This window comes from Rhineura floridana, chromosome 6, assembly GCF_030035675.1.
Source record: "Rhineura floridana isolate rRhiFlo1 chromosome 6, rRhiFlo1.hap2, whole genome shotgun sequence".
In the NCBI taxonomy this organism is placed as follows: domain Eukaryota; kingdom Metazoa; phylum Chordata; class Lepidosauria; order Squamata; family Rhineuridae; genus Rhineura; species Rhineura floridana.
In genome coordinates, this window is record NC_084485.1 from 149,496,379 (window position 1) to 149,521,934 (window position 25,556).

General features: G+C 42.2%; 2 protein-coding genes across 3 annotated transcripts in view; one reads left to right on the forward strand and one right to left on the reverse strand.

The window, feature by feature from the left end:
* Positions 1 to 6,621, forward strand: part of NMNAT2 (nicotinamide nucleotide adenylyltransferase 2) — a 92,567-nt gene extending 85,946 nt beyond the window's left edge. Inside the window, exons 10-11 of the mRNA XM_061630576.1 lie at positions 809 to 876; positions 3,056 to 6,621. Coding sequence (XP_061486560.1) covers positions 809 to 876; positions 3,056 to 3,158 — 171 coding nt within the window. The 3' untranslated portion in view covers positions 3,159 to 6,621. The remainder of the gene's footprint in view (positions 1 to 808; positions 877 to 3,055) is intronic.
* Positions 6,622 to 7,659: 1,038 nt separating this feature from the next.
* The window catches only part of LAMC2 (laminin subunit gamma 2), a 74,384-nt gene continuing 56,487 nt past the window's right edge, over positions 7,660 to 25,556 (reverse strand). The window contains exons 17-24 of one of the 2 annotated variants that reach the window (XM_061634067.1): positions 19,117 to 19,261; positions 18,630 to 18,779; positions 18,087 to 18,201; positions 14,308 to 14,507; positions 12,813 to 12,971; positions 12,611 to 12,710; positions 10,094 to 10,169; positions 9,689 to 9,764 (exon numbers count right to left, since the gene is read on the reverse strand). In XM_061634067.1, the coding sequence (XP_061490051.1) occupies positions 9,755 to 9,764; positions 10,094 to 10,169; positions 12,611 to 12,710; positions 12,813 to 12,971; positions 14,308 to 14,507; positions 18,087 to 18,201; positions 18,630 to 18,779; positions 19,117 to 19,261 (955 nt within the window). In that variant the 3' untranslated portion in view covers positions 9,689 to 9,754. Of the gene's footprint in view, positions 9,765 to 10,093; positions 10,170 to 12,610; positions 12,711 to 12,812; positions 12,972 to 14,307; positions 14,508 to 18,086; positions 18,202 to 18,629; positions 18,780 to 19,116; positions 19,262 to 25,556 lie in introns of both variants that reach the window. The other variant, XM_061634066.1, reaches the window with a different exon arrangement.

A 25,556-nucleotide genomic window follows, 5' to 3' on the forward strand; every position in this document is an offset into this window, starting at 1 on the left:
CTTCATTGATTGGTGTCTACTTACCCTTCCTTCTCATCCTGGACATCTTTATATATCATGTAACTGTGACAATTTGCTAATGTTACTGATGAAGAGTCTTTGATTGTCAAAGGAATGTCCTGCACATACTTAAAGGCAAGGGCGAGGAATCTGTGGCCCTCCAGATGTTGTTAGACTGCAGTTCCTATCAGTCCCAGCCAGCCAGTCAGGGATGATGGGAGTTGTAGTCCAGCAACATCTGGAGGGCCACAGGTTAGCCAGCCCACATATAGAGGAGGAGCAATGCTTGCTTCTCCCTCTTTACTATGTTGAGCTTTTATGAGAAGCCACTGTGAAGGGAACATAGACTCATAGAATAGTAGAGTTGGGCCACGAGTCCAACCCCCTGCTCAATGCAGGAATCCAAGTTAAAGCATACCCGGCATATACTGTCTCTGATCTCTCCTTCCTGGGTTGGTGGCTGAGGAAGATACAGCCAGGATACCATGGGCCTTTTACCCCATGGGGATCTTGTCAGGCATGTTTTCCTGCCCAGAGCTATGTCAGTTCTTGAAAGCACCTCCACTTAACAGTCAAGTGTGAGAATAGCCTGCCCTCAGTTACTTCAGCAAGAAGTAAAGCGAATTTGTTAAACTTGTCTTTTAACTTTTGTTTTCTGTCTCGTTTGCTGTGAGGATGCCAAAGCTGAAAAGGCCCTTCTCCTTGTGCTTGCCTGTCTCACCTTAGAGAGACGGTGTTTCAGCACACTCATCATCTTCTAGCATGGGAAAGGACTCATGTTAATGTTCTATCAATTGTTCCTCCACAGAACAATATCCTTGTTGTGAAAGACGATGTGAATCACCCCATGGCCATTGTCAGTTCAACCAAAAGCAGGTGTGTGAAGTGAGGGACTGCAAGTGGGGAGGGTAAAAATGTTGGTCAAACTGTTAGCAAAGATGGGAAGATTCCCAACAGTAACATTTCCATAGGTGTTTGCAGAACCAACAATGTTTGCTAACAATTCAGAAAATGGTGGCAAAGGATTAGTTTCCCTCCTTCCTCACCAGTCCTTGATACAAAGTATAAAAAAATAAAATAAAAATAAATAAATAAATAAATAAATAAAAGTAGTTGTTCCTGACTAATGTTCCGAGACTAGCCCCCACCTCCTCCTCCTCTTCTTCATTATAATAGCTAGCATGATAATCCATATTCTACACACACAGAGGTTGGTGTGAGGGTTCACCAGGGTTATACAAATCATGTAATCAGGAAATAAAATCCAGACCACTTAAGAGAAAGGTATGACTTAATTTTATTGATTACAAGTGCAATACAATGTCCTGAGGCTACCATGCATAATCAAAACAAATCACAAAACTTCAACCACAACAGGGGATATAATTGTCAATCAAAAGTGGCTTACTCCACTTGAATTTTATACTCTCCACAAAAGGGGATGGCTGGCCCTCAGTCTTCAGGTGGAAGCGAGTCTTGGACTTTTCCCCATCAATCCAAGGCAAAGCTTCACCAATGAAACAGGAAGGCCGTCCTGCAGTCTATTGTCAAGGGAGCTCTTCTTTAAAGCAGCAGCCACATCTGGAGCTAATTCTGTTGGATTGTTGTCACTCATTTATCTTCCACGTTTTCTTTTATCCTTTTTGTATGCCCACCCCCCTTACTCACCTTATGTAAGAATTTTTCCATCCTCTGTGATCATGGTACCTGCTACCTCCACATACCTGCATAAAATGCCTTTGTAAGCATCTGGGTGGAAAGGGTAAGCCTCCCTAAAATATGGAACAAAACCATGATCTTTAACCTATTTTTCTGATACCCCTAACCATCCAGCTTGAATATCCTGCACCCCCACCCCCGCAATACACTTGACCTTCCTCACCTACATAGCACCCTCTTCAAGATTTCTTCCAGATCCTGTCAGCTCTGCATGGTTTTTCTCAATTTAGTTCAATTCTGACTTGTCAGCAGGTAATCAAGACATGACCTGCATATTCCATATTTTTGTTAGCTGCAAGTGTAAGCATGAAGCTTCACATAGCTTCAGAGCAAAGCTTTCCTCATGTCAGACCAGCTTGACCAGACCTATCTATCTGTCTGTCTAATCTATCTATCTATACACACACACACACACACACACCAAGTCATATCACAGAAATTGTGTCTGTTTCTTTAATAGATATACAGCTGTGAAAGAGCACACATTTGAGCATCTTCTCCACCTTGCTTCTCTGGCAATCCCCTCCCATCCCCCTTGCCTGCTGTTGTGCTGTAGGTACACAACAGTCCAATTTGCTCCAGCAGGTAAAACTGGAGGGTAGGTAACACTATCCGGGCAGGAGTGGCTGTGGATCCATTAAAGACAAAGGCACACTCTTCAGGTTGCCACCGTAGCCACCCTAGAATAAGCTGTCGAACCAATTAGCAGCATATATACTCTGATTGCTGAATTGAAGTAGTTCACTTGAGGAATCCACAGTAGGGCTTATGCATCATTCTACAACAGGACTGGCAAATGAAAGTGTTCATTAGAACACTCTAGTGGTAGAATTATCTCTTTTTCTTTCTTTGTTCCCAGAGGTATCAAAGAAATCTTTCCAAGTGTGTTGGGAGGTTGGTCTGTGGAAACAGTGGCCCATGTGGTAACTGTCCCTAGACTTAAGATTGTGTCGTGTGGGGTTACATATTTGAATGCAATTTAATATTGGAACTGCTTGTTTATGTTGACTAGCTCTTATTTGTGTTAAGAAAAGAAAACTCCCCTTTCCTTTCCTGTTCAGCACCAAATGTTTTCCTGGGTTTAGCACAAGTGACATTTTGGATATCATAAGCAGGGGAGGTGGGGTAAGGTGACAGACCAACCCTTCCTCTTAAGACTTTTCCCCAACCTCTTCTTGCCTCTCTCTACTCCAATCACTTTCCCCCCAGAAATGGGCCCACGAGCAAAGTCTGTAAGCCAGGAACCATGGTTCATCCACCAAATGGATGGGTTAGCCTTTGCAATTGTCCAGCTTCTGAACTAACACGTGTCCCCGGCTTCTGTTTCATCCCACAGACTGGCTCTGCAGCATGGTGATGGGCATGTTGTGGATTACCTGTGTCAGCCAGTCATCGATTACATCCTCAAGAGCCAGCTGTACCTGAATGCCTCTGGTTAAAGTTGCCTTGGTGTTGCAACATATCCACCCTATTGCTCCACTTTCCTACTATTGTTCATCACAATTCTTTTTTGCTCTCTGTTTTCTTCCTCCCTGCCTCTTCCGTGCATCTGCCTGTTTCACTCTGATGTCCTCCACCACCACCAACACCAAATGCTGGGAAATGCTGGGTACATCAACCAATCAAGCACATACACACCAAGTAATACTTTTCCCCTTGTAGTTTGGAGGGAAAACAGAAGAGAGGATCAGGTGCCACGTGCCTAACGGGGGACAGCTTTGGTATCTACCTTCCCAGCATGCATTAGGGGGGTGGAACACTGTCTACCTTCCTAGCATGCCTTGGAAGCCAGGAAAATTGGTCTTTTCATAATACATCAGCTAAATAAATCTCAGTGGGCCTTTTTATTTTTAGTGCGTGGTTTTTTCTCTCTTTTTGGATTTTTTATTTATTACTGTGATTCATTCAAATTAGAATGTGGTTGGCAGAATAAGATTCTAACCCACTTGGTACAAAGCCCAAACTTTTTAGGTCAGACATGGCAGATTTAGCTTGAATTTAAAAAAAGAAAGCAAGAAAGACTGCCCCATTTCTGTTATCTGGAGTGAAAAAAGGGGGGAGGAGAAAGATTTGCTGGAGAAAAGGTACAAGAATGGCAAGGAGTCAGGTTTGGTTTATATGTAGCTGATCTTTCCTTTGTAACTAGATAATTGTTTCAAAGGGCAGGGGATTTAAATGGGTTTCTTGTTCTGTTTAAACACCTCTAAAAAGGGAGCACTCCTAGAGAGGAATAGCCACACAGAGCATGGCCTCCTGGGATGCTACACGTAACCCACATAGTGCATTCATGGCATCCCGGTAATCTGTCCCAGGTTGGCTGAGCTCTGCTTTGTTTAAAGTTTTCCATTTTCTCCAGAAATTCATTTGGAGTTTCAGCATTTGTGGTGTCTACTGTACCCTTGCTAGTATTACTAGCTCAGGCTGGTTCAGTTCATAACTGTTTCCTCTGTCAACATGCGCAGGTCCTTCAGTGTTGTAGGGCAACTGTACTTCACACCACACTCAGGAAGTAATGTTGTTTTTCAACGTTCTTTGAAAGACTCCATGTGATAACGTTGCTGCTTAAGTTTTTCCTTAGGAGGATAGATCCCCCCCCAGGAAATGCCCCCCCCAAACCCCAAGAAAATACCAGCAGGTATGCTAGATTTAGTTCCTAGATCTCCAAATGGGGAGGCTTAACCAGCTATGATTTCTTATAGCCAGTAACAGAAACCAGGGGACATCTATGGTGGCAAAAAAGCAAAGCAACCTCAGATAGGCAAAACTGTCTTGAGTTTTTGCTTGACGTTGTAACACATAACATACCACCCATCTGTTGCAGTAACCAGATGTTTGCCCTTAAGTTTTACAAAGCAGTTTGTAGGTATAAGAGATTTGGGTCCTACTCAAAGGAATTCACAAGTACCTTTGGTTTATATGATCATAAATAATGCCATCACTTTACTGTTAAAAAAAACAAAGCCTGAAGAGGAAGAAATGCTATATGGTTCTTCAGAAATGCTTTGTCACAAAACTATGGATTACACTTCCTCACTGGGCCCAGCTAAACAGAGTTAGAGGCTATAGAAGCAGTGACAAATGACACAGGGGTTGCGTTTGCTTGCTTGATTTGGGGAAACATTCACTGATGTGATCCTCCATCAGCAGTCTGTACAGTCTCAGGAGGGGTGTTCCACGAGAGATTTCTACAAATGCAGGTTGGCTCTTTCTGGTTGGAATGAAAGCAGTGCTTATACAACTGTGATCTCTGTAATTCAGATCTGCGGGGCTCCTTCCAGCCTTCCTGGTCATTGCTGGACTGCATGTTTCTCCCTGCTCTCATAGGGGACTATCTGCACTGAATCTAAGGAGTATCCCTGCGGAAAAACAGTATTTAGAATCTTGGGCTGCTTCCACATTGGTGACCTCTAGTGCTAACACTACCAGAATTGGAATTGTCTTTCCACACTATCAGGGATATAGAGTATTTCCTTTATGTTCGTTCCACTGTATACACCAGAATACATAGCTGCTGTGGGGAAGGAGAAGGGCCAGTTCAGGGGGAAGAAGGGGGAATCAGTCAGAGGGGAGGGAATCAAATTTTAAAAATCAATAATTTATTTAGTGCTAAATGCTTATTCATGTAGGTATGGTTGCCCATTACTGCTGACAAAATATCAGAAAAACAAAGTATTTAATGTTTGTTTTGGATTGGAAGTGTAGATTGGGGGTGATCAATTAGGGAAAAAACACATTGCTAAAATGGCGGTGAAGAGAAAGGTTTTGTTCTTTTGCTTTCGCAATATATTGTAGCACTAAAATACATTTTTCATTTAAGTAGTGTTTCACTAATGTTTTAATATTCAAAAACTATGTACAACTGGAAAAGCATGTTAGTGCTAATTAAAAGATTGATGACAAAAAGTTTCAGAGTTATAAAATGGTGCCCACCACTAAGGTTATAGCGACTGTGTGCTGAGCTGTGATAAAGTTGGCTGCCCAATATGTCACTGTCCACATTAAAAAAAATCGCTTAAAAAAACGAATAGCATCCTTCTCAAGAAAACTGAACTTTCTGCAATAAGAAGCACTGGGGAAACCCCGGAGGATTACAAATGGACGTTGTTGTGCAGACCCCTCATAAAATGTGAGTGAATGGGGCATGGTGACTCCACCCAAAATGCCTCTTTCTGTCGAGCATTCTGAGGCACTTGCCGTCCCAGCACCTAACAGCCAGAGAGAATGGTGGCACACAGTGACAAGGATGGTTCTCTAAGGCTTGTGCCACAACCTGCCATTTATAGGACACCCCCCCTGCAGCATTCAGTACCCTTACACTCCCTGCTGTCATAGGCAGATGTACAAAAGAGACAATTTCTTTTATGAGAATTTTTCTACTCACAGAAGGCGTAGCTATCCTACATGACTCTGGCTGAGTAGCTCTTGCTGTCCCGTTGTGCATATCAGCTACTACTTCCAAAGCATTTTCTCTTTTACATGCCTCCGTTTAAGAACAGCCAAAAGCTCTTGTTGGAACCCACCATATGTCCCAATACTAAGCAGCAGAGTGCAAAGCCAATAACATATTTCTCTCTCTCTCTCTCTGTGTGTGTGTGTGTGTGTGAGAGAGAGAGAGAGAGAGAGAGTAACCATGGCTTTTCAAAAAGGCCTGAAGGACAGTTTTGCTGTGGAAAAAAAGATGAGGTCAGCAAAGAAAGGGATGAATTCTCCACATACTCTTGAACAAACAATGGATTATTGGGCCACTTTCCAGTTTCATCCAATGTAGGACAGCATGCCTTAGGAACATAACATTGTGGTACAGATGATGTATATATAATGTCTTACTAGTCTTTGCCTTCATGTGGTCAGTTATGTTTATGATTAGGAAGAGGGAGGGAGAGAGCAGGGTGTAGCATAAATTTGGAGTATGCTGGTGGGGTTGGTTGGAAAGAGTTGGGGGAAGTGTCACACTCCAACCCACACATCAAGGTTTGCGGGGGAGGGGGAGAGGGAGGGAAGGTGACTGTTTTCCATTACTGAATTGCAATTTTAAACCGTCAAATTTGCTTTGTTAAAAAAAAGTTTGAAAAGGAAAAAAAAGAGTTGAATATGCTGGACTTAGGTCATTGTTGCTAAAATAGTCATGGCCAAAAACAAAACAAAAATATTTAAAAGGATGTAATAAAGAAAAATTATGCTAATGAAAGAAATGTGTGTTGACTTTTACTGCTGCTTCCATTATCGTGTAAACATCCTAGCACCTCTTCTGTGGTGTGCAGCCTAACACTTGGTTTCTGGGATTTTAGAGAAGGGTTGCCTAGAAACACAACCTGATTAACTACAGAGCCTTGCTGGGAAACTACCCTAGACATGTGCCATTATCATTTTGTGTTGAAGCAGTGCCATCTGCTCATTATTGAAGTAGTGCTATAGCAGTTGTGGTTCAATACACTTTAGAGTTGTAACATTAATTCTAATGCATGTGAACAATGGCATAGTTGAATAGTAGAGCACATACTTTGCATACAGAAGGTCTCATATTCATGTCCCTCACAAAGGATCTCAACAAGCAGGGCCAAGAAAAATGTCTGCCTGAAACTTTGGACAGACTCTGTCAGCCAGAGTAAACTTTCCTAGGCTAGATGGATGACTAGTCTGTCTTTTATAAGGCTGTTCCTGATGTTATTTTCATTTAGCAATTACAAGAAAATAGAATTCTGTTGTGCTTGCTTCATTTGTGGTAACAAAGGTTGACTGACCCATTAGATGGCTGGCTGTGGTGTTTTTGAAGGAGCACCTGGCCCATGCAGAGCCCACCCACTACTGCCTTTCCTGGTGGCAAACGGCTTTATTTATGGCATAGACACTAATTTGACGGATCTGGCGAACAGGTAAAAAGCAAATTAGCCCTAATCCAGAGGAGCATCCAATAAGATGTTCAGCGTCAACAGGGTCTATCATACTTTTATTTCTTTAATACAGTAGCTCCCCCATATTGCATCAAAAGCTGGTTCCAAACCCTGGTGGGAGAGAGTTTGCTAGAACAAGGTCATTGCCTGATAAACCACAGGACAAGGCCCCAACCCTCTTCTGGATTGACAGTGAAGTTGCAGGGAAGCCCAGCTCATGGTTGCCTAACAACTACAAAGAACTTTATTTCATCCATCTCTGGGACCTAGTAAAGAAGTTGTCATTAGGTAACAGTGGTAGAATGGGTGAGATATGTTAACAGAATCAAGGCCTTGACCAGGATCCCTCAATGGCTAGGGCACGCTTTCACTGCTTTTATCCAAAGTTCAAGTTAATTTCTTCCTTAACAGGTTGTTTTACACTGCAAATAGATGAGAAGTTTCCAGAATGAGAAATGAAATTAAAGAAATAAACAGCCTTCTCAAACCATGGGGATTTGTTGTCTATTGTAGCCCTTAATATTTAATATTAATAAATTTTAATATTAATACTTAATATTTAGCACCATGATGTCTGTGTATGAAGAAATGTTTGAAGACAAGGGCATATTTCACCTTTTTAAAATACAGCTTGGAATGATAATTTGAAACAGTTATAAAATGGAAACAGATGCTATGAAAACCAACAGAATAATTCTGAGGGATTTTGTCTGTCTCTAGCAAGAAGTCCCATCCCTCCCTAGAATGTGATGCTAATTTGAAACAGGAAGCTTAGGACACAATCCTAGATCCACTTACCTAGAAGTAAATTGTATTGAATTCAATGGGATTTTCTTCTGAGTAGACATCCATAGGATTGCACTGTAAGGCAATTAAGCTAAGCCATAACCTAAGGCCTGGTATGTGGTTCTCAGTATGAAGCCACCTGAAGTTACCAAAGCACTCCTGAGCTTATTCCAGACAATCCACCAGACACATCCCCATATTCAATGGCAAAATGGGAGGAAAATGAAGGAAAAATACATTAAATCACCACTATACCTACTGCAGGCAGGCCTGTTTCTACAAACTTATATTTCTTTTATACAAACAACTGTCAAGGCTTCCCCGCTTCCACTCTGAAGGACTCTGGGAATTATAATATTGATTAAAGTATTTAGAATTCTCTGTCAGATATATATAGCACCCCTCACTGATCGACATTCCCAGAATCCCTGGGATGAGGTAATGCTATTAAACCAGTTTAGGCCTGTATGCTTTTAGAGTCCCAAATTTATCCCATCCTTAATATAAACAAAAATCAGAGATGTTAAAGCTTTTCTGAAGGAAAAGCACCTTGTGGGATTATAAAGGCAAGAGGGAGAGGGAAGAGTAATTCACGGTAATAAAAAGTTGATAGCATAGCATAGCTAATTTAACAGGGTATAACTTCCATCTTGTTACATCAAATCAGGCCAGGATGGAGGAAACATAATGGGGAGTTCAGATTCAGCTGCTGGCCTCAGATTTTGGACTGCGTCCCCAAATTAAACCAGGGCACCTACCTGACTGTCTTCTCCTAATATATTCCCCAATAATCATATCTGTCACAGACTAGTTTCTTTATAGCTAGCTTGTTTGTCATGCAGCCTGCACATTTCCCTCTCACTCCCCAGGAGTGGGACAACTAGAACACATTCTTTCATTGTTTGATGCATCAAAAGGTAATGGCTGCATCAGGCGATGCAACTGTTATTCCAGCCTGATGAGTGGAATAGATCATTCAGCAGTCACATGTGGCCAGTCCTAGGAGGATTGGATCTATTGTATCACCCCCAAACCATTTGGCTAACTCCAACGCTGCTAGGTCCAAGACCGGGCAAACAGAGTACATGGAAGTCTGCTCTCTCAGCCCCTAAAGGCTTCAAGGTCTCTCAATGGGTTGTACATTGTAACACTTTGGGGGGAGACTATCCCGGATCTCCTCCAGGTTCCTGATATCTGCAAGGATCTCAGTGATGCTCCTTTCCAGCGTCTGGATCCGAAGTTTCTGCCGGCTGGCTGTTTCCTCCAGTTGCAGCGTCAGTTCTTTCAACTCGCTGTTTCTTGTTCTAGCTTTATTGAGATTCATTTCAAGCATGTTCACACCTTGCTCATCCGCAGCCTCAGGTTGGTCTGTGAGGTGGCAAAAGAAAAAGAGTTCATTAGCATAACTTTCTGAGTACACAACTCTCATTCTACTCTCATTCTAGTTTGCTGCCTAAGTAGCTGTCCCACGATTCATAAACCCAAGCCAGTACAACAGTGTCACCTAAACTTCTGATAGCTGAGTGCCACTTTTTTCCTGAATTAAAATTAGAGGTGAGTTTCACTAAAAAAAAAAGCTGACTTCTAGAAGGTGAAAGAGTCACCCAGTATGTGAGCAACTGCTCTAAGCATAGCCTGATTGAAAAGAGGCAAATCCACAGCAGTGATTCATGCAGAGATGCAATGGATACACTCACACTGAAGGCAGGTGAGCATAATGCTCCTTTGTAGAACACCTAACGCAGACTTGCAGCAGAAGTTTTCTAGTAGAGACTGATGGGGAAAAGGCAAGGCCAAAGCAGTAAATGATGCAGAAACACAGCAAGTAGTTTATTTCATGGGTGCTTTTAAAGCAAAAAAATCACAGCATCAAATATGAAAACCAAATTCATTTGACACAATCAGATACAGCAATTAAGCCTATTTTCCATTGATAAAACTGCTACTGTCACATTCTTTGTTTATTTATGCATTCTGGATCCTAAGAGACCATCAGCTTTTCAATAGATGCACATCATGATATGGAAGTGGTCGGTAGCCCTTGATTTTCTGCTATCTTTTGCTGAAAACGGACCCTAACAAACTCAGAAGAAAATCTAACCTTTTTCATCTATTAGAAAGGCTAAGTCACCAAACAGTGTCCTCCACTGTAATAACATGGGAACTTTATGACAATCCCAAGCAATCTGTGGACAAACTATGAATCGTAAAGCCACTTTTAATTGTAGAACCAGCCAAGAAATAGTCTTCTTATTATAAATAATTATATGAACAATTAGTAGGGGAAAGTGTAGTTACTCAAATTGTGAGAAATTCATAGCCCATAGAATCTCTCTGTTTGCAGTTGCAGCCAAGAAAAGTCAGTCAAAGATTATCCAAAAGACCACAATCTCTTGTGAAGGCAATCACTTAGTATAAGTGGTAAAATTCATGATAGGAATTTCCCTGTATGTCATTCAAACTATAAGTCCAGTCAATGAGCTACCCTGTGTTTGTTTGTTTATTTATTTATTATTTGATTTATATCCCGCCCTTCCTCCCAGCAGGAGCCCAGGGCAGCAAACAGAAACACTAAAAACACTTTAAAACATCATAAAAACAGACATTAAAATACATTAAAACAAAACAACGTTAAAAACATTTTTTAAAAAAGCTTTAAAAACATATTTTAAAAAACGGGTTAAAAACATATTACAAAAATCATATTAAAAAACAATTCTAACACAGACGCAGACTGGGATAGATCTCAACTTAAAAGGCTTGTTGAAAAGGAAAGTCTTCAAAAGGCGCCAAAAAGATAGCAGAGATGGCGCCTGCCTAATATTTAAGGGGAGGGAATTCCAAAGAGTAGGTGCCACCACACTAAAGGTCTGTTTCCTATGATATGTGGAATGGACCTCCTGATAAGATGGTATCTGCAGGAGGCCCTCACCTGCAGAGCGCAGTGATTGACTGGGTATATAAGGGGTAAGACGGTCTTTCAGGTATCCTAGTCCCAAGCTGTATAGGGCTTTGTACACCAAAACTAGAAAATTGAACTTGCCCCACTAGCAAATGGGCAGCCAATGCAATTCTTTCAGCAGCAGGGTAACATATTGGCAATACCCTGCCCCAGTCTCATGGCCGCATTTTGCACCAGCTGCAACTTCCAGACCAACCTCAAGGGCAGCCCCACATACAGCACATTACAATAATCCAGCCTGGAGGTTACCAGTGCATGGACAACAGTGGTCAGACTATCTCGGTCCAGAAACAGCCACAGCTGTCTTACCAGCTGAAGCTGGTAAAAGGCACTCCTAGCCACTGAGGTCATCTGAGCCTCTAGCGACAAAGAAGGATCCAGGAGCAACCCCAGATGACGAACCTGCTCTTTCAGAAAGAGTACGACCCCATCCAAAGCAGGCAACTGACCAATTATCCGAATGTGCATTTGGAATGAATATAGGGGAGGACTGACAGTGACTCCAATCTCCTGCCTGCTTACACTCCCCAGCAATTCCCACATACACCCTGGGCCTCATTAGTGTTAGAAGACAACCATTGGGTTAGGGACCCTGTCTCATAATGTGTAGTCCTAGACAGCTAGGCGGAGTCAGGCAGTTCAGTATTATGTCTAAATTGGAACTCAGAAGGTTTTCCAATAATTCCTTCTGTGCCTCATAATTCTGGGGCAAGTTATTTAAACTTTCTTCAGGCTCTACAGAGGTTGTTTCCCTCTGCTGGTTCATCACTGCAGCAGAGGGGGCAACTGTGCAAAACTATGCACTATAGGGACTCATTTGGAGCAGCTTCATGTGCTACCCCAACCTGGGCAGTTTAGTGCCTAGCTAAGTACTTTTATATTTCAATCAATCAATCAATCATGATCAAGCTATCAATAAAGAAATTTTAATTACTTTTCATTGATTGATTATTTTTGTGTATCATCAGAACTTCAATAGAAGTGCCTTTCTGAGATACTGAAGAAAGAGTGACATAGCATAGAAACACTACCTTTATTTCTTCTTGATCCCTTATCAAGATAACTCACCAGAACCAAATAGCCTCCAAAAATGACAAGCCTGCCCTTAATCTTCAACCTCACCACTTAACATTTGCCCTCATCTACTCTAAGTGGCTCCTACAGATTAATTGATTAGAGCTTTACATTATTTATCTACTAATTCAACCAGATAATGCTTCCAGCCTTAATAAGTCATAGAATTGCCTCTTACCCATCATGCGCAAAAGATCTTCCAGGGCACTGAGCATTTCTTGGACAGCACCCTCAGCACCAACAGCATCTGTCCTGGCTTGCTGGGATGCCTGAACAGCCTGAAGAAGTGACAACAATCAAACATATTAGTGGACTTTTCTATCTCAGCAGGGTCCCTTAAAATCTCTTTTAATAAAAAGACAAAAAAATTACAAACTCACTTCCTGAGCCATAGTTGCATCTGTGTCAATCTCCAGTGCTTTCCTTTGAAACTCACTCTCCACATCTCTAGCCTCATTCCTCAAAGAAACGATCCCCTTCTCCAGGGCTAGCACTCCATCTGTTGTCCTATTTGCTTCCAAGGCCAACCTTCCTATCTCCTGGGAAAACAAAGTCAACCAAAAGCAGAAATATATGGTAAGAAGGCCCATTGCAATTAAAAGAAAAATAAGAGAGGCATTATGGGTATGTGAAAGAACAGCCTTGGTGGCTTGAGGTACAGAAGAAGCACTGAGCAATTGCAACAGGTAGATTTCAAGACATCACAAAAGTTCAGACTATCTGATCAGTACTTAGCAACTTCGGGCAGTGTTCAACTAAATATTCAACAGCACTAGTGCAAGGATTAATGTCAGCACAACTCCCCTCTCCTCACCCTGCACATACTCTGCGCTGTCCTCATATCTTCTCTGGAGAGTTGAAGGAACCCCTCCCAAACCAATTTAGGAGGTGCGCAGAGGGGGCAGGAGAGGGGGCAAGTCCTGTCATGCTAGAGCTAATCCTTTCACTAGTGCGATTATTTAGTTAAATACCACCTTAAGTATTTGGGGAATGGGGGAAGGTGTTAAGTGTTGGGAATCAATGTCCAATCTCTTTTTATTACATTTTATTACATTCTAGTGCAAGGTGCCCTCCAGATGCTGGACTGCAGCTAGCATGGCAAATGGTCAGGAATGATCAGAGCTTTAATCCAAAAATAGCCAGAGGGCACCACATCGGTTACCCCTGTTGTAGTGTGTGTAATTTTTATATTTTACTTCTTTCTATTGTTGTAAATTGTCTTGAGAACTTTGTGATATAAGGTGACAAATACATAATAGCAGCAGTAGCAGCAACAACAACAGACGGTGAGAAGATCCTAAAAGTGATGGGGAGATCTCTCCTGATGGTTCTCACTAGTTCCCAATTTAGTTTCCATCAATCGTTTATTAATATATCCATCCCTTACTCTGTATTAAAGTTTCAGCTCAGGACCTCATCTTCGACAGAGTATCAAGGGTCAGTGGAATGCTTAAGTTCCTGCCAATCCCTTCTGACAGGCCTGCAGTTAAGAAGGAAAGATACTGCAGCACAGAGGCTAAGCTATTGTCAGGAGTCAGGAAGTCCCTGCTTCAAATCTCACCTCTGCCAGGAACTTGTTAGGCGATCTCAGACAAGCTGCTCTCTCTCTCAGTCACTGCAATGTGGGGATAATTGTACTAACCTGCCTCAGAGGCAAGTTGTAAGAATGGCTGCATAACAGTGTATGTGTAGTCATTGCAATTCTCAAAAGTGCTGTGCAAATGCTGAATATGGAGCCCTGTCTCCCTGTATTTGAGTTGACATGGTTTTGAATAACAAATAGTTACCCAACCTGATACAAGTTTGGGTGAACAAAGCCAAACTGTCACCCCACCCCAGATCTCTATCAGTAACAGCTTTTCAGCCCTCCTATACCTGATCAATGCCCACAACAATCTCCGTTGCTTCCCCAGCCATTTTCCTGGCAGCCTGTGCTTCTAGAGTGACAGTGCCCAGGGCTCCTTCTGCTCGCCCCGTCTTTTCATTGGCACTGGCGACCGTGCTGCTGATGAGAGGAAGCCTCCGCATAGCATCTTCAGCTTCTTTTTGCTTGTCGCCTACTTGAAGATTAAATTCTGCAAGGAGAAAGGGTGGGAGGAAACCCAACAAGATAAGGAATCAAAATAGCACAGAGAATTCCCCCCTTCTGTGCCTGAAGTGGGGAACAGGGAGGAGAAGAAGCCTGCGGCAAAAGTACTGAGCTGACTGCAAACAAGTTGCAGCTTTGTTGATTGATTGTCTTCCAATAGCTTGGAGCTAAAATACTTAAAGTTGAGAATTACGAAGGAAGAACAGTGCAACGCAGAGAACCTGGAGGACTTTCAAACAGAGACCGGGCAGCTCTGCATTTCCTGCATTGGTCTTCAGGTTGGACTACATGGCTTGCAAGGTCCAACTCTGTGATTCACTGCAGGGGACCCTGGAGTAGGGGTGGACAAACCTGCCAGTTCTGGCTCCTTTCAGTTTCCCATTTTTCTCATCTCAAATTCAGCTCTCCACATTTCCACGGCAATTTTGTCAATGCTTATAAAAATTCGTCAGCATTGTAAGGCACATTTCTCCTAATAAACACAATTTTGTATGCTGTTTTAACTAATGTACATATTTTGGCAAGCAAATTTCCCTAATATAATGCACTTTTGTATGTTATTTCATTATATGCATTTCTATGCACATTTCCCCCAAATATACGGAGTTTTGGACACAATTCCAGTGCACTTTTCAGAGGATAGCTGCATGTATTGGTTTGAGAAGTATGAATTAGGTAGTTTCTCTTTAAAATGCAAACAAAATCAATTGTCTCCCACATCTCTACCCTGGAATTTATTTATTGTTTTATACTTTGCCGCATAGCTGAATGGGCCTTCAGGGCAGCTACTCCCCTCCGCGAAGCCCTTGAAAAAGTCAGCAATTAAATCTGAAATTAAAATCCAACTCCAAAATTTAAAAAGCAGCAAACAGCAGCAGATAAAATTCCCCCTAACTCAACAATCCACAATTGGCCTCACCTGCCAAATGCCTGCTGAAATAAAACTGTTTTTACTCACTTGTAGAACAAGGATAGTGAATGTGATGCCCTCAACATGTTGTTCAGCTACACCTCCCATCAGCCCCAGCAAGCACAACCAATGATCAGGACTTATGGGAACTGTAGTCTTAACAACATCTGGAGGGCAACATGTTGGCTACCTCTGTTCTAGAAGGTAAGGTCAGAGCTGGCCTAATGAGGTCAGCTTGGGGACAGAATTCCAGAGAGGGGGAATGTAGTGCTGTTGTTGAAAAGGCCCTGCACTTTTCTCCCACCAAGCCAATGTTAAATAAAGATGGGATCCAAAGCAGGGTCTCACCTGAATATCTTAGTATAGCCTTCTCCAACCTGGTGCCCTCCAGATATTTGGAGTTATAACTTCCATCAACCTAAGCCAGCACATCCAAAACATCTGGAAGGTCCCCGTCAGGTTGGGGAAGGTGTCTTTATGTCTATTTATTTGTTTGTTTGTTTGTATACTGCCCCATAGTCAAATGTTCCCAGGGCATTTAAAAATGAAAGCCAAAACAGGAGTGAAGTGATTCTCAAGACTACTGCTCCGTCAGTGAGGAACTCCTAGAGTAATATGTCAAATCAGACCTCTAAATTTACTGTACTGGGAAGATCCAGATAATGGCTTAAAATATGCATATAATGTGCTGAAATCATTTACATATGCTTAGATTTGCTAAGAAGATGCTTAAGCCGTATTGAACTAGTGTATAAAGTTGGCTATAGGTACAAGAGCCAACAGTCACACAGGAGTAGTTTGAAATTGCCCCCCTTCAGAGTTGGGGAAAAGGCATTTAAAAAATACAGGTGTTTTTCCCATTCTCCCCCTGCAGGAAATCTGGGCATACAGCCAAGACAGTAGATTCAAAATAAACAAGTCTGTTAGAATGAAGAGAACAGGAAATATCTTAGTAAGATTCTCTGAAGAGCTGGCAGTAGCCTGGCCAATTCACCTATGAACTGATATGAACCTCTGAGAGGTGGTTTATAAAACTAAATATCTATGAGAATGGAAAGGTAATTTTTGTTTGTAAGACTGTCCTATGACAATGTTTAAAGCAAATCTCTGGGAATGAATTCATGAGAAAAGACCATGGGAACACACCCTCCCATAGAAGAGAGAGTGTATAAAAAGCCAGGTTTCATAGCACTCAGGGCCCGCTCAGCTCTGCTAGAGTGGGGGGGGGTGAAGAAAGCAGGAGAACCATCCATTTATTCCATCCATAACATCTGATGGGTGATGTATCATGACATCATACATACACAGTAGGGCCCTGCTTTTTGGTGTTCCACTAATAAGGCGGCACCAGCTGGGCAATCAGCTGTAGCATGCGGAGCTCCAGCTGCTGTGCTCCAGCTGATAGCGATCAGCTGGAGCACACGAGCTCCCCGCGCTCCAGCTGATTGCACACTACAGCTGATCAGCCGAAGCACACAATCAGCTGTTGCGCGGGGAGCTCTCGCGCTACAGCTGATCGCTGTCAGCTGGAGCGCTGTGGCTGGAATATTGTAGGGGGCCACTTTCTGGTGGTTTTTGCTTTTTGGCAGGGGCCTGGAATGTAACCTGCCGTATCAGTGGGGCCCTACTGTATATTTCTGTTTTTCTGTTTCTTCAATGATGGCTAAGGCCACCTAGAATGCATTTTATTGGTTGTAGTATGCAAGATTTGAATAAATAGCATATATTATAAAGACTGTTCTGCTGTCTGAAGTCTGATTCCCAAACAGAGATCTCTGGTACCTCCCCACTCAAGGATTCTTGAGTTGGTCCTCCTCTATTCTATTCTCCGCCTACACTAGACAACTGCTGTTGATAACCTGTGAGCTTAGGTGACCTAACATTCAGACATATAAGGACTCTGTGTAGATACAAGGGAAGGGAGAAAGCAAGAATCCTCAACCCTGTGCATATACTGGCAAGGAGGTAGTCTTGCCAGTAACATTACCGTAATACATAATATGTGACAATCTATTTTTATTTATTTAAAAATACTTTATACTGCTTTTCATTTAAAAATTGCACAGTGCTATAAGCACTGCAATAAAACCAACACCTATCCAATACAGGAATCATAAAACAGTCCAACTAAAACTGTTTATGCTGTTTATTTAAACAAATGTGTAAATAGAATGAAAGTTTGACAGTGGATAATCAAGCCACATTGTCTCAGTAGAGAAATTCAAAAGCACGCGTTTGGAAACTGTGCAGGCACAATCAGCAAAAGGGGATTAGGGTGGCATGACTTTGCCCTGCAGGACTCCTGGTTACTTGTCTCACCTTCACAGCCTCAAACTATGTTCTCTTCCCTATAGACAACTAGGCTGCCTCTTGATTGCTTATGCCCCTTTTTCTGGCTCTACTTCAATCTTTTCCAAAAGGGTCAAACTGCCAAAACTAAAATGTCACATCCAAAAAAGAGCATGCAAATGGAGCTTTTTTGATCTTTTCTTGATTTACATTATTTATGTGCAAAAACCTTTTGATGTAAAACCCAACTTCAATTTTGTTAAATTGCTGCTTCTGACTGCTTCCTCCTCCTCAACAAACTCCTCACCCATTACTCACAAGACACACCACAACACACCTGCAACTGGTGTAGAAGACCCAACTCACCCCTCAGATTTTTCAAGATGCCATCAACTTCATCAAAAGTGGTATTGCCAGCCCTCAATGCCTGCTGAGCCTTACTCTTGGCAAGGTTGGCACGAGACAACAGTTGGACTGACACCTGCAACAAGGCAGCAGGACAAACAAACAAAATTAACAGCATGAAATGCAGCCCTACTCCCAGAATGATATGTGTGCGCGGCGGGGGGGGGGGAAGAAATGTGCTGTCAGTGCTTGTCAGCTGATACTCAGAGGGCCAGTGCCATGTATAGATCCAGGCCCGGGTATCTGGCACATTTAAGGGGCTTAGAATTTGACTGATTCTATGCAGATGGAAATGAAAAATGGCTTTTACTGGAGAATCCCAAGACTCTCATAAAAAACTGGAATGTTTCTAGTCCTTATACAGAATAAACAAGCCCTAAAACATGTCAGTAACACTGGCACAGGAACCCATGAATGGGATAGGTTGAGGTTTCCATATTGAATAGATTCTGGAACCCACTGCCCAATAATTTCTCCCCAATTACCAATACAGATGTACTTTACCAGCCTGTCATTCTGTCCTTTTTGCAAGAACTCTTTGGCCTCTTCCTCCCAATTCTTTGTGTTGCTTTGTAGCTGCTTGTACTCTGCCATGTACGTTTCCACCAAGCCACTTAAAGAATCTGCTTTCTGTCGGAGCTGATTGGCCTCCCCCTGAGAAAGAAAAGCATGACTTTGTTCAGAGCCCTTCACGTTGCTACCCTGGGCTCCTTCTGGGAGCAAGGGCGGGATATAAGTTTAACAAACAATCTGCAATTTGCAAACAATCTGTTGCAAAAAACTACTCTCTCTCCTATCTCTAACATCATCCCCTTTATTTAAGAGTTGAAAGCAATTGATAACTAAATTGATGGGGCTGTGGCCCAGTGTTCTTGGACTGCAACTCCCATCATCCCTGACCATTGGCCATGCTGGCCGGGGCTGATGGGATTTGGAGTCAAACCGTATTTGGAGGGTTACCTGTTGTGGAGAACACCCACCCACACCTTACCTGAAAAAATGTGGTGTCCACCTTTGGTAAGCGAGCCAGAGAATCAAGCACTGTCTGGCTACCCTGATAAGCCCTGTCAGCTTCAGACACAGCCCTGCCAGCATCAGCATCCAGTTCTCTTGAGAGTAATTTTATCTCTTCATATCTGAAAATGAGAAGATAGGTTTTGAGTCTAAGAGTGTGAGAATCCTTTTTTTCAATAGGTACATCACCCAGTTAATGTATGACTTTGGCCAATGAGAGGGAAGTAGAGTGGACTCTATTTTGGGCTGTCCTATCTGCCATCACTATTACTTTTCAAACATCCAAGCATGCCACAATTCCTGGTTCAGATCTCACCTCAGCCATGAAAACAAGCCTCAGGCAAGTCACTCAGCTCTGCTTAGCTCCCTATCTGCATACTTTACAGGGTTTTTTAAAGAATTATTGAAAAGAGGCATGTGAAACACTTTGAACATTAAAAACACAGTATATAAATACTTAGTGAAGCCCTTGGGAGTGGTCATCAGGAGATTTGGGGTGAGGTGCCAGCAGTATGCTGATGATACCCAGCTCTGTTTCTCTGAAACATCCAGATCAGAAGAGGCCATGCAAGCCCTGGACTCGGTGGTGGGTTGGATGAGGGCCAATAAAATGAGTCTGACTCCTAGCAAGATGGAGGTGCTGTGGGTTGGTGGTTCCCAAGTTTGGAACAGTGGTCAGTTGCCTACTTTGGATGGGGTCGTACTCCCTCTGAAAGAGCAGGTCCATAGTCTAGGGGTGCTCCTGGATCCATCTTCGTTGCTAAAGGCCCAGGTGACCTCCGTGTCTAGGAATGCCTTTCACCAGCTTTGGCTGGTAAAACAGCTGCAGCCGTTTCTGGACTGGGATAGCCTGACCACTGTTATCCATGCACTGGTTAACCTCCACGCTTGGATTACTGTAATGCGCTCTATGTGGGGCTACCCTTGAGGTTGGTCCGAAAGCTGCAGCTGGTGCAAAATGTGGTGGCGAGACTGCTCACTGGGGCAGGGTACCGCCAACATGTCACCACGCTGCTGAAAGAATTGCACCGGCTACCTGTTAGCTACTGGGCTAAGTTCAAGGTTCTAGTTTTCGTGGACAAAGCCCTATATAACTTGGGACCAGGATACCTGAAATATCTTATCAGGAAGTCCATTCTGCACAACATAGGAAATGGACCTTTAGTGCAGTGGCATGGACACTTTGGAATTCCCTTCCCTTAAGTATTAGACAGGCGCCATCTCTGTTGTCTTTTTGGTGCCTACTGAAGACCTTTCTCTTTCAACAAGCCTTTTAAGTAGAGACCTTATTCCAGTCTGCATCTGTGTTGGAACTGATTTTTAACATGTTTTTAAATCTTTTTTTAAAAAATAGATGTTTCTAAAGCTTTTTTAAAATGTTTTTACAGATGTTTTTTTAAAAAATGTTTCAATAGTTGCTTTGTTTTAATATATTTCGAAGTCTTTTTTTAGAAATGGAGGATTCTCATTGTTCTGATGCACAACCTATACTCTGGACAAGAGGCTATTGTAAGGACAGAATATGGAGAAACCAACTAGTTCCCCATCGGAAAGGGTGTGAGACAGGTGTATTTTATCACCCTATTTGTTTAATCTATATGCAGAACCAGAGCTTGGAAGATTACTTTTAAAAAGTAATAAATTACAGTTACAGTTACATGGCTCAAAAAAGTAGTAATTACCGTTACAATTACAATTGCTCTGACAGTAACTGATTACTTTACTTTTCCTCCAAAGTAATCACTACAATTACATATCAGTTACTTTAAAAAACGCCTACAAGGTGCTGGCCTTGGCTGCTGCACATCTAAGTAGCCTAAAACAACATTAAAAATAAACACACACATACAGAGGTAGTACAATAATTATTTTTATTCATAAGATAGCAATGGTGGTCTCTCCGCTGGTAAGGGAGGTGGGGAGGGAGGCTGAGGCCACTACTCAGATCTTTGCACATCAAACCAAGTGCAACCCCCCACTCAGCCAGCCAGCATAATCTCTCTCACTTATCCACCTCCCAGACCCTGCCCTGCCACCAACTAAGGGACACTCACTCAAGCAAACATTTTCCCCTGAGATGCAAAAAAATTAAAATACTACAAATGCAGCACAGTAGCCAGAGAGAGTGGTGGAGGCCACTTTGTGTGCCAAGTGCAAACACAGTATTCAAGCACGTGTGCACATGCGCGCGCGCACACACACACACGTTGTCATCTTTCACCTCCACAGTTCTTTATCTCCATTCTGCTGCTGCCTCCTTCTCCTCCTTTATCCATGTTCTAGACCTCTGGATTCTTTCCCCCTCCACTCCACTCTTCACCACCACTATCTGTTTTTTTTAAATAATTGTTTTCTCCACTTCACCCAGTCTCACTCTCCTCCCATGTCGCCTCCTACCCGTCCACAGAGCATGAGGAAAGAGCGACACTGCACAGAAGCCCAGTTTGAGGCACATGATTTTCATCCACAAATCAGAGGAGCAGAAGACTTCCCCTGCTCCCCCCCAAGTAATGCCCAAAAGTAATTCTGGAAACGTTACAATTACTCCACAAAAGTAGTAAAATTACTCCTAGTTCTATTACAATCAAAATGTAAAGGAATTACCCACTCGTTACTCAAAAAAGTAATGAATTGCAAGTAATTCGTTACTTGTAACTAGTTACTTCCAAGCTCTGTGCAGAACATATCATACGGAAAGCAGGATTGGACCAAGATGAAGGAGGTGTGAAAACTGGAGGGAGAAATATCAATAATTTAAGATATGCAGAAGATACCATACTCTTAGCCAGAGCTTGGAAAAGTTACTTTTTTGAACTACAACTCCCATCAACGCACTCCAGTGGCCATGCTGGCTGGGGCTGATGGGAGATGTAGTTTAAAAAAGTAACTTTTCCAAGCTCTGCTCTTAGCAGAAACCAGTAATGATTTGAAACGAATGCTGATAAAAGTTAAAGAGGAAAGCACAAAAGCAGGACTACAGCTGAAAGTCAAGAAGACTAAAGTAATGACAGCAGAAGATTTAACTAACTTTAAAGTCGACAATGAGGACATTGAACTTGTCAAGGATTATCAATACCTTTGTACAGTCATTATCCAAAATGGAGACAATAGTGAAGAAATCAGAAGAAGGCTAGGACTGGTGAGGGCAGCTATGAGAGAACTAGAAAAGGTCCTCAAATGCAAAGATGTATCACTGAACACTAAAGTCAGGATCATTCAAACCATGGTATTCCCAATCTTTATGTATAGATGTGGAAGTTGGACAGTGAAAAAAGCGGATTAAGAGAAAAATCAACGCATTTGAAATGTGGTGTTGGAGGAGAGCTTTGTGCATACCATGGACTGTGAAAAAGGCAAATAATTGAGTGTTAGAACAAATTAAACCAGAACTATCACTAGAAGCTAAAATGATGAAAGTGAGGTGATCATACTTTGGACACGTCATGAGAAAGACATGATTCACTAGAAAAGACCATAATGCTGGGAAAAACAGAAGGGAGTAGAAAAAGAGGAAGGCCAAACGAGAGATGGATTGATTCCATAAAGGAACTTACAAGATCTGAAAAGGGTGGTTCATGACAGATGCTCTTGGATGTCACTGATTCATAGGGTCGCCATAAGTCATAATCGACTTGAAGGCACGTAACAACAACAACAAATGTGTTTTTAGTGCTTTTGTTTGCAGCCCTGGGCTCCTACTAGGCAGGATATAAATCTAATAAATAAATGTTATTATATTTATATATTATTATGAAAACTATAGTAAAGGAAATAATAAGTTATAGTAAAGAAAATACATGATACAGTTGAACATGATCTTCGGCATGCCCCTTCCCTGAATGTATTCCGCCAGGCCTTGAAGACCTGGCTTTTCAGACAGGCCTTCGGGACTTCCGGGGAGGGTTAATCTCTATGACAAATTGCCTATTACTCTGAACTGTCATTGTGTATAGTTTTTATCATTTGTATTGTATTATTATGATGTATTTTATTGTAACCGAGATGTACGTCGCCTAGAGTGGCCATTGGCCAGATAGGCGACACATAAATTAAATTATTATTATTATTATTATAACATCACTATTAAACACTCTGTTTTCTATTAAACAAATTTTGCAGTTTACCTGATCAGATCTAGTTCATTCATTTTGGCATCTCTTATATTTGCCCAATTTTTTCATCACATTTTCTCAGAGAGTTTTTTGGGGGAGAGGTTCCAATAAACTGCTATATTCAACCCAGCAGCACATAAAAGGTAGATAATGAACTGAGTGTCGTAGTTGTCCATTTCCCCCTTTATTTCACCCAAAGTTATCATTTATGGGTCCCATAGGAAGCTCATACTCGTGTCTAATGAGAATTCTCTCTCTCTATAAACGCCAGTTCCTAACATTCCATCGCACTCTAGAGTGACCAAGAAGTAGAAATCCGGGCAGTGCCAGGGATATGGGAAGGAACAGGCTTGAATTTGGATTAAGGCTGGGCTCGCCAGGAGCAACTCTAATTGCTCTGCACCGCATAACTTTCTCCGATAAAAATCAATAGCTGCCATTGACTTATAGAGTAAAGGGAGAACACTGCACTTGGGGGGGTCACAGTTATGCTGAGGGGAAAACCTCTTCCTGTCCCTCCCCCCACTCCTTTCACAAGTTCCAGTTTTTTTGGGAGGGGGGTTGGGCAATTTGCCTTCAATAGGGCCCCCTTCTCATCTTTGCCACTGTCACACTTGCCCTCTCCTCTGGGTGTTGCTTCCACTCCGCACTCCTGTCCCTGCTTCCTCACTCAGAGAGAGTGGACAGCAACAAAGAGAGGCAGCCCGGAAGCCTTGCACAACCTTATGCCCTCCAGATGTTTTGGATTACAATTCCACTGTCCCATGCTGGCTGGGGCAGATGGAAATTGAAGCCCCAAACATCTGGAGGACACCAGGCTGAGAAAGGACTTAGGAGTTTGCAGTGGGGCCCTTGCTTGATACTGACCCTTCATGATGGACCTGCCTAATACTTGATGATCCAATCACAATGATGGGGATCCCTCAGAAGGGTGCAATCTGTTTCTATGCTAGGTGTGGCCATGGGGAGCATGTGGTCTTTCAGATACTTTTGGACTCCAACTCCCATCTGCCCCAGCCAGTACGGCCAATGGTCAAGGATGATGAGAGCTGCAGTCCAACAACATTAGAAGGGTCACAGGTTCCCCATCCTTACTGTATGCCTTGCGAGGATTTCCTTTGGAACGTTCCTACAAGGGAATGCTCAAAGCTACCAGTAAGAACTAGCCACCAAGTGATCTATTTTGTTCTGGAAACTCAGACAAACATTGTGTATGATGCAATCAATAAATCTTTATATATAATCACACAAACCAGCTTGGTTAAGAATCCAGCCTTGCCTTTCAGCATGAAGCTCACATCACTTCAAAAACACACACTCAGCAAAGGCAGCCAAATGTAGTCCAAAAGTCTATCTCTGTTCCCCAAAAGCTGTTTAAGACAGCAAAGTTACTATGCAGGAGCTCACAGACCTCCGGCATAGCAATAGTCAGTGGTGGTCAGTGGCAGTACCATCACCCCCCTTTGGAGATTCACATTCTTCTTTGGACCCCCAAACCAATGTTTTTTATAGCCACTGACTCAGAGTCCAAGGTGAGCTGACAGGCCATTATTTTAAGACAAGCATCCTTTTAGCAAACACATCCTGCATCTTGAGATAAACGTTATTGTGGTAAAAGACTCCAAATATAGTGCTGCATGACATCACATCTTTATCACATGAACCAAGCATGATATGAGCTCCTTGTTTGTCCTTAACTAACCTCTTCCCCCCTCCCCATCAGTCATTTGATGTTTTCCTTTTTTTCACCTAGCCATCACATATACATGCTTCCCTTAATCTATTGAGCATATCAGGCCTGGAATTTGGGACTTTCCATGTTTGTAATTTAAGCCCTCTTGTTCCTTATGGTTTACTAGTATAAAAAGAGTTTACAATAAAGGTCAGTTTATAGCAAAGATCACATCCCAGTCAGAGAACAATGGACTAGGAATCGCCTTAGGTGTTCATTATTCCAGGAATAGTCCCTGCTGTATTTCAAATAGGAATGAAAAGATCTGTCATTCAGTTCTCTCAGTTTCTCGTTTTTCCAATCTTAAATTCAGTTCTCCACATTTCTGCAGTGATTTTAAAAAATCCTCATGAAAATTCTCCAGCATTTTAATGTGAATTTCTCCTAAGAAACACATTTTTGCAGGCAGTGTTGACTAATGTACACATTTTTGCAAGCAATTTCTCATCATGTGATGCATATTTGTATATTATTTTCACTTATACATTCACTTTTATGCAGTCTTTCCCTTTACACATTTTTGTAAATATTGTTTGGTTGGTCAACTACACTGCAAAATTCAAATAAATGTGA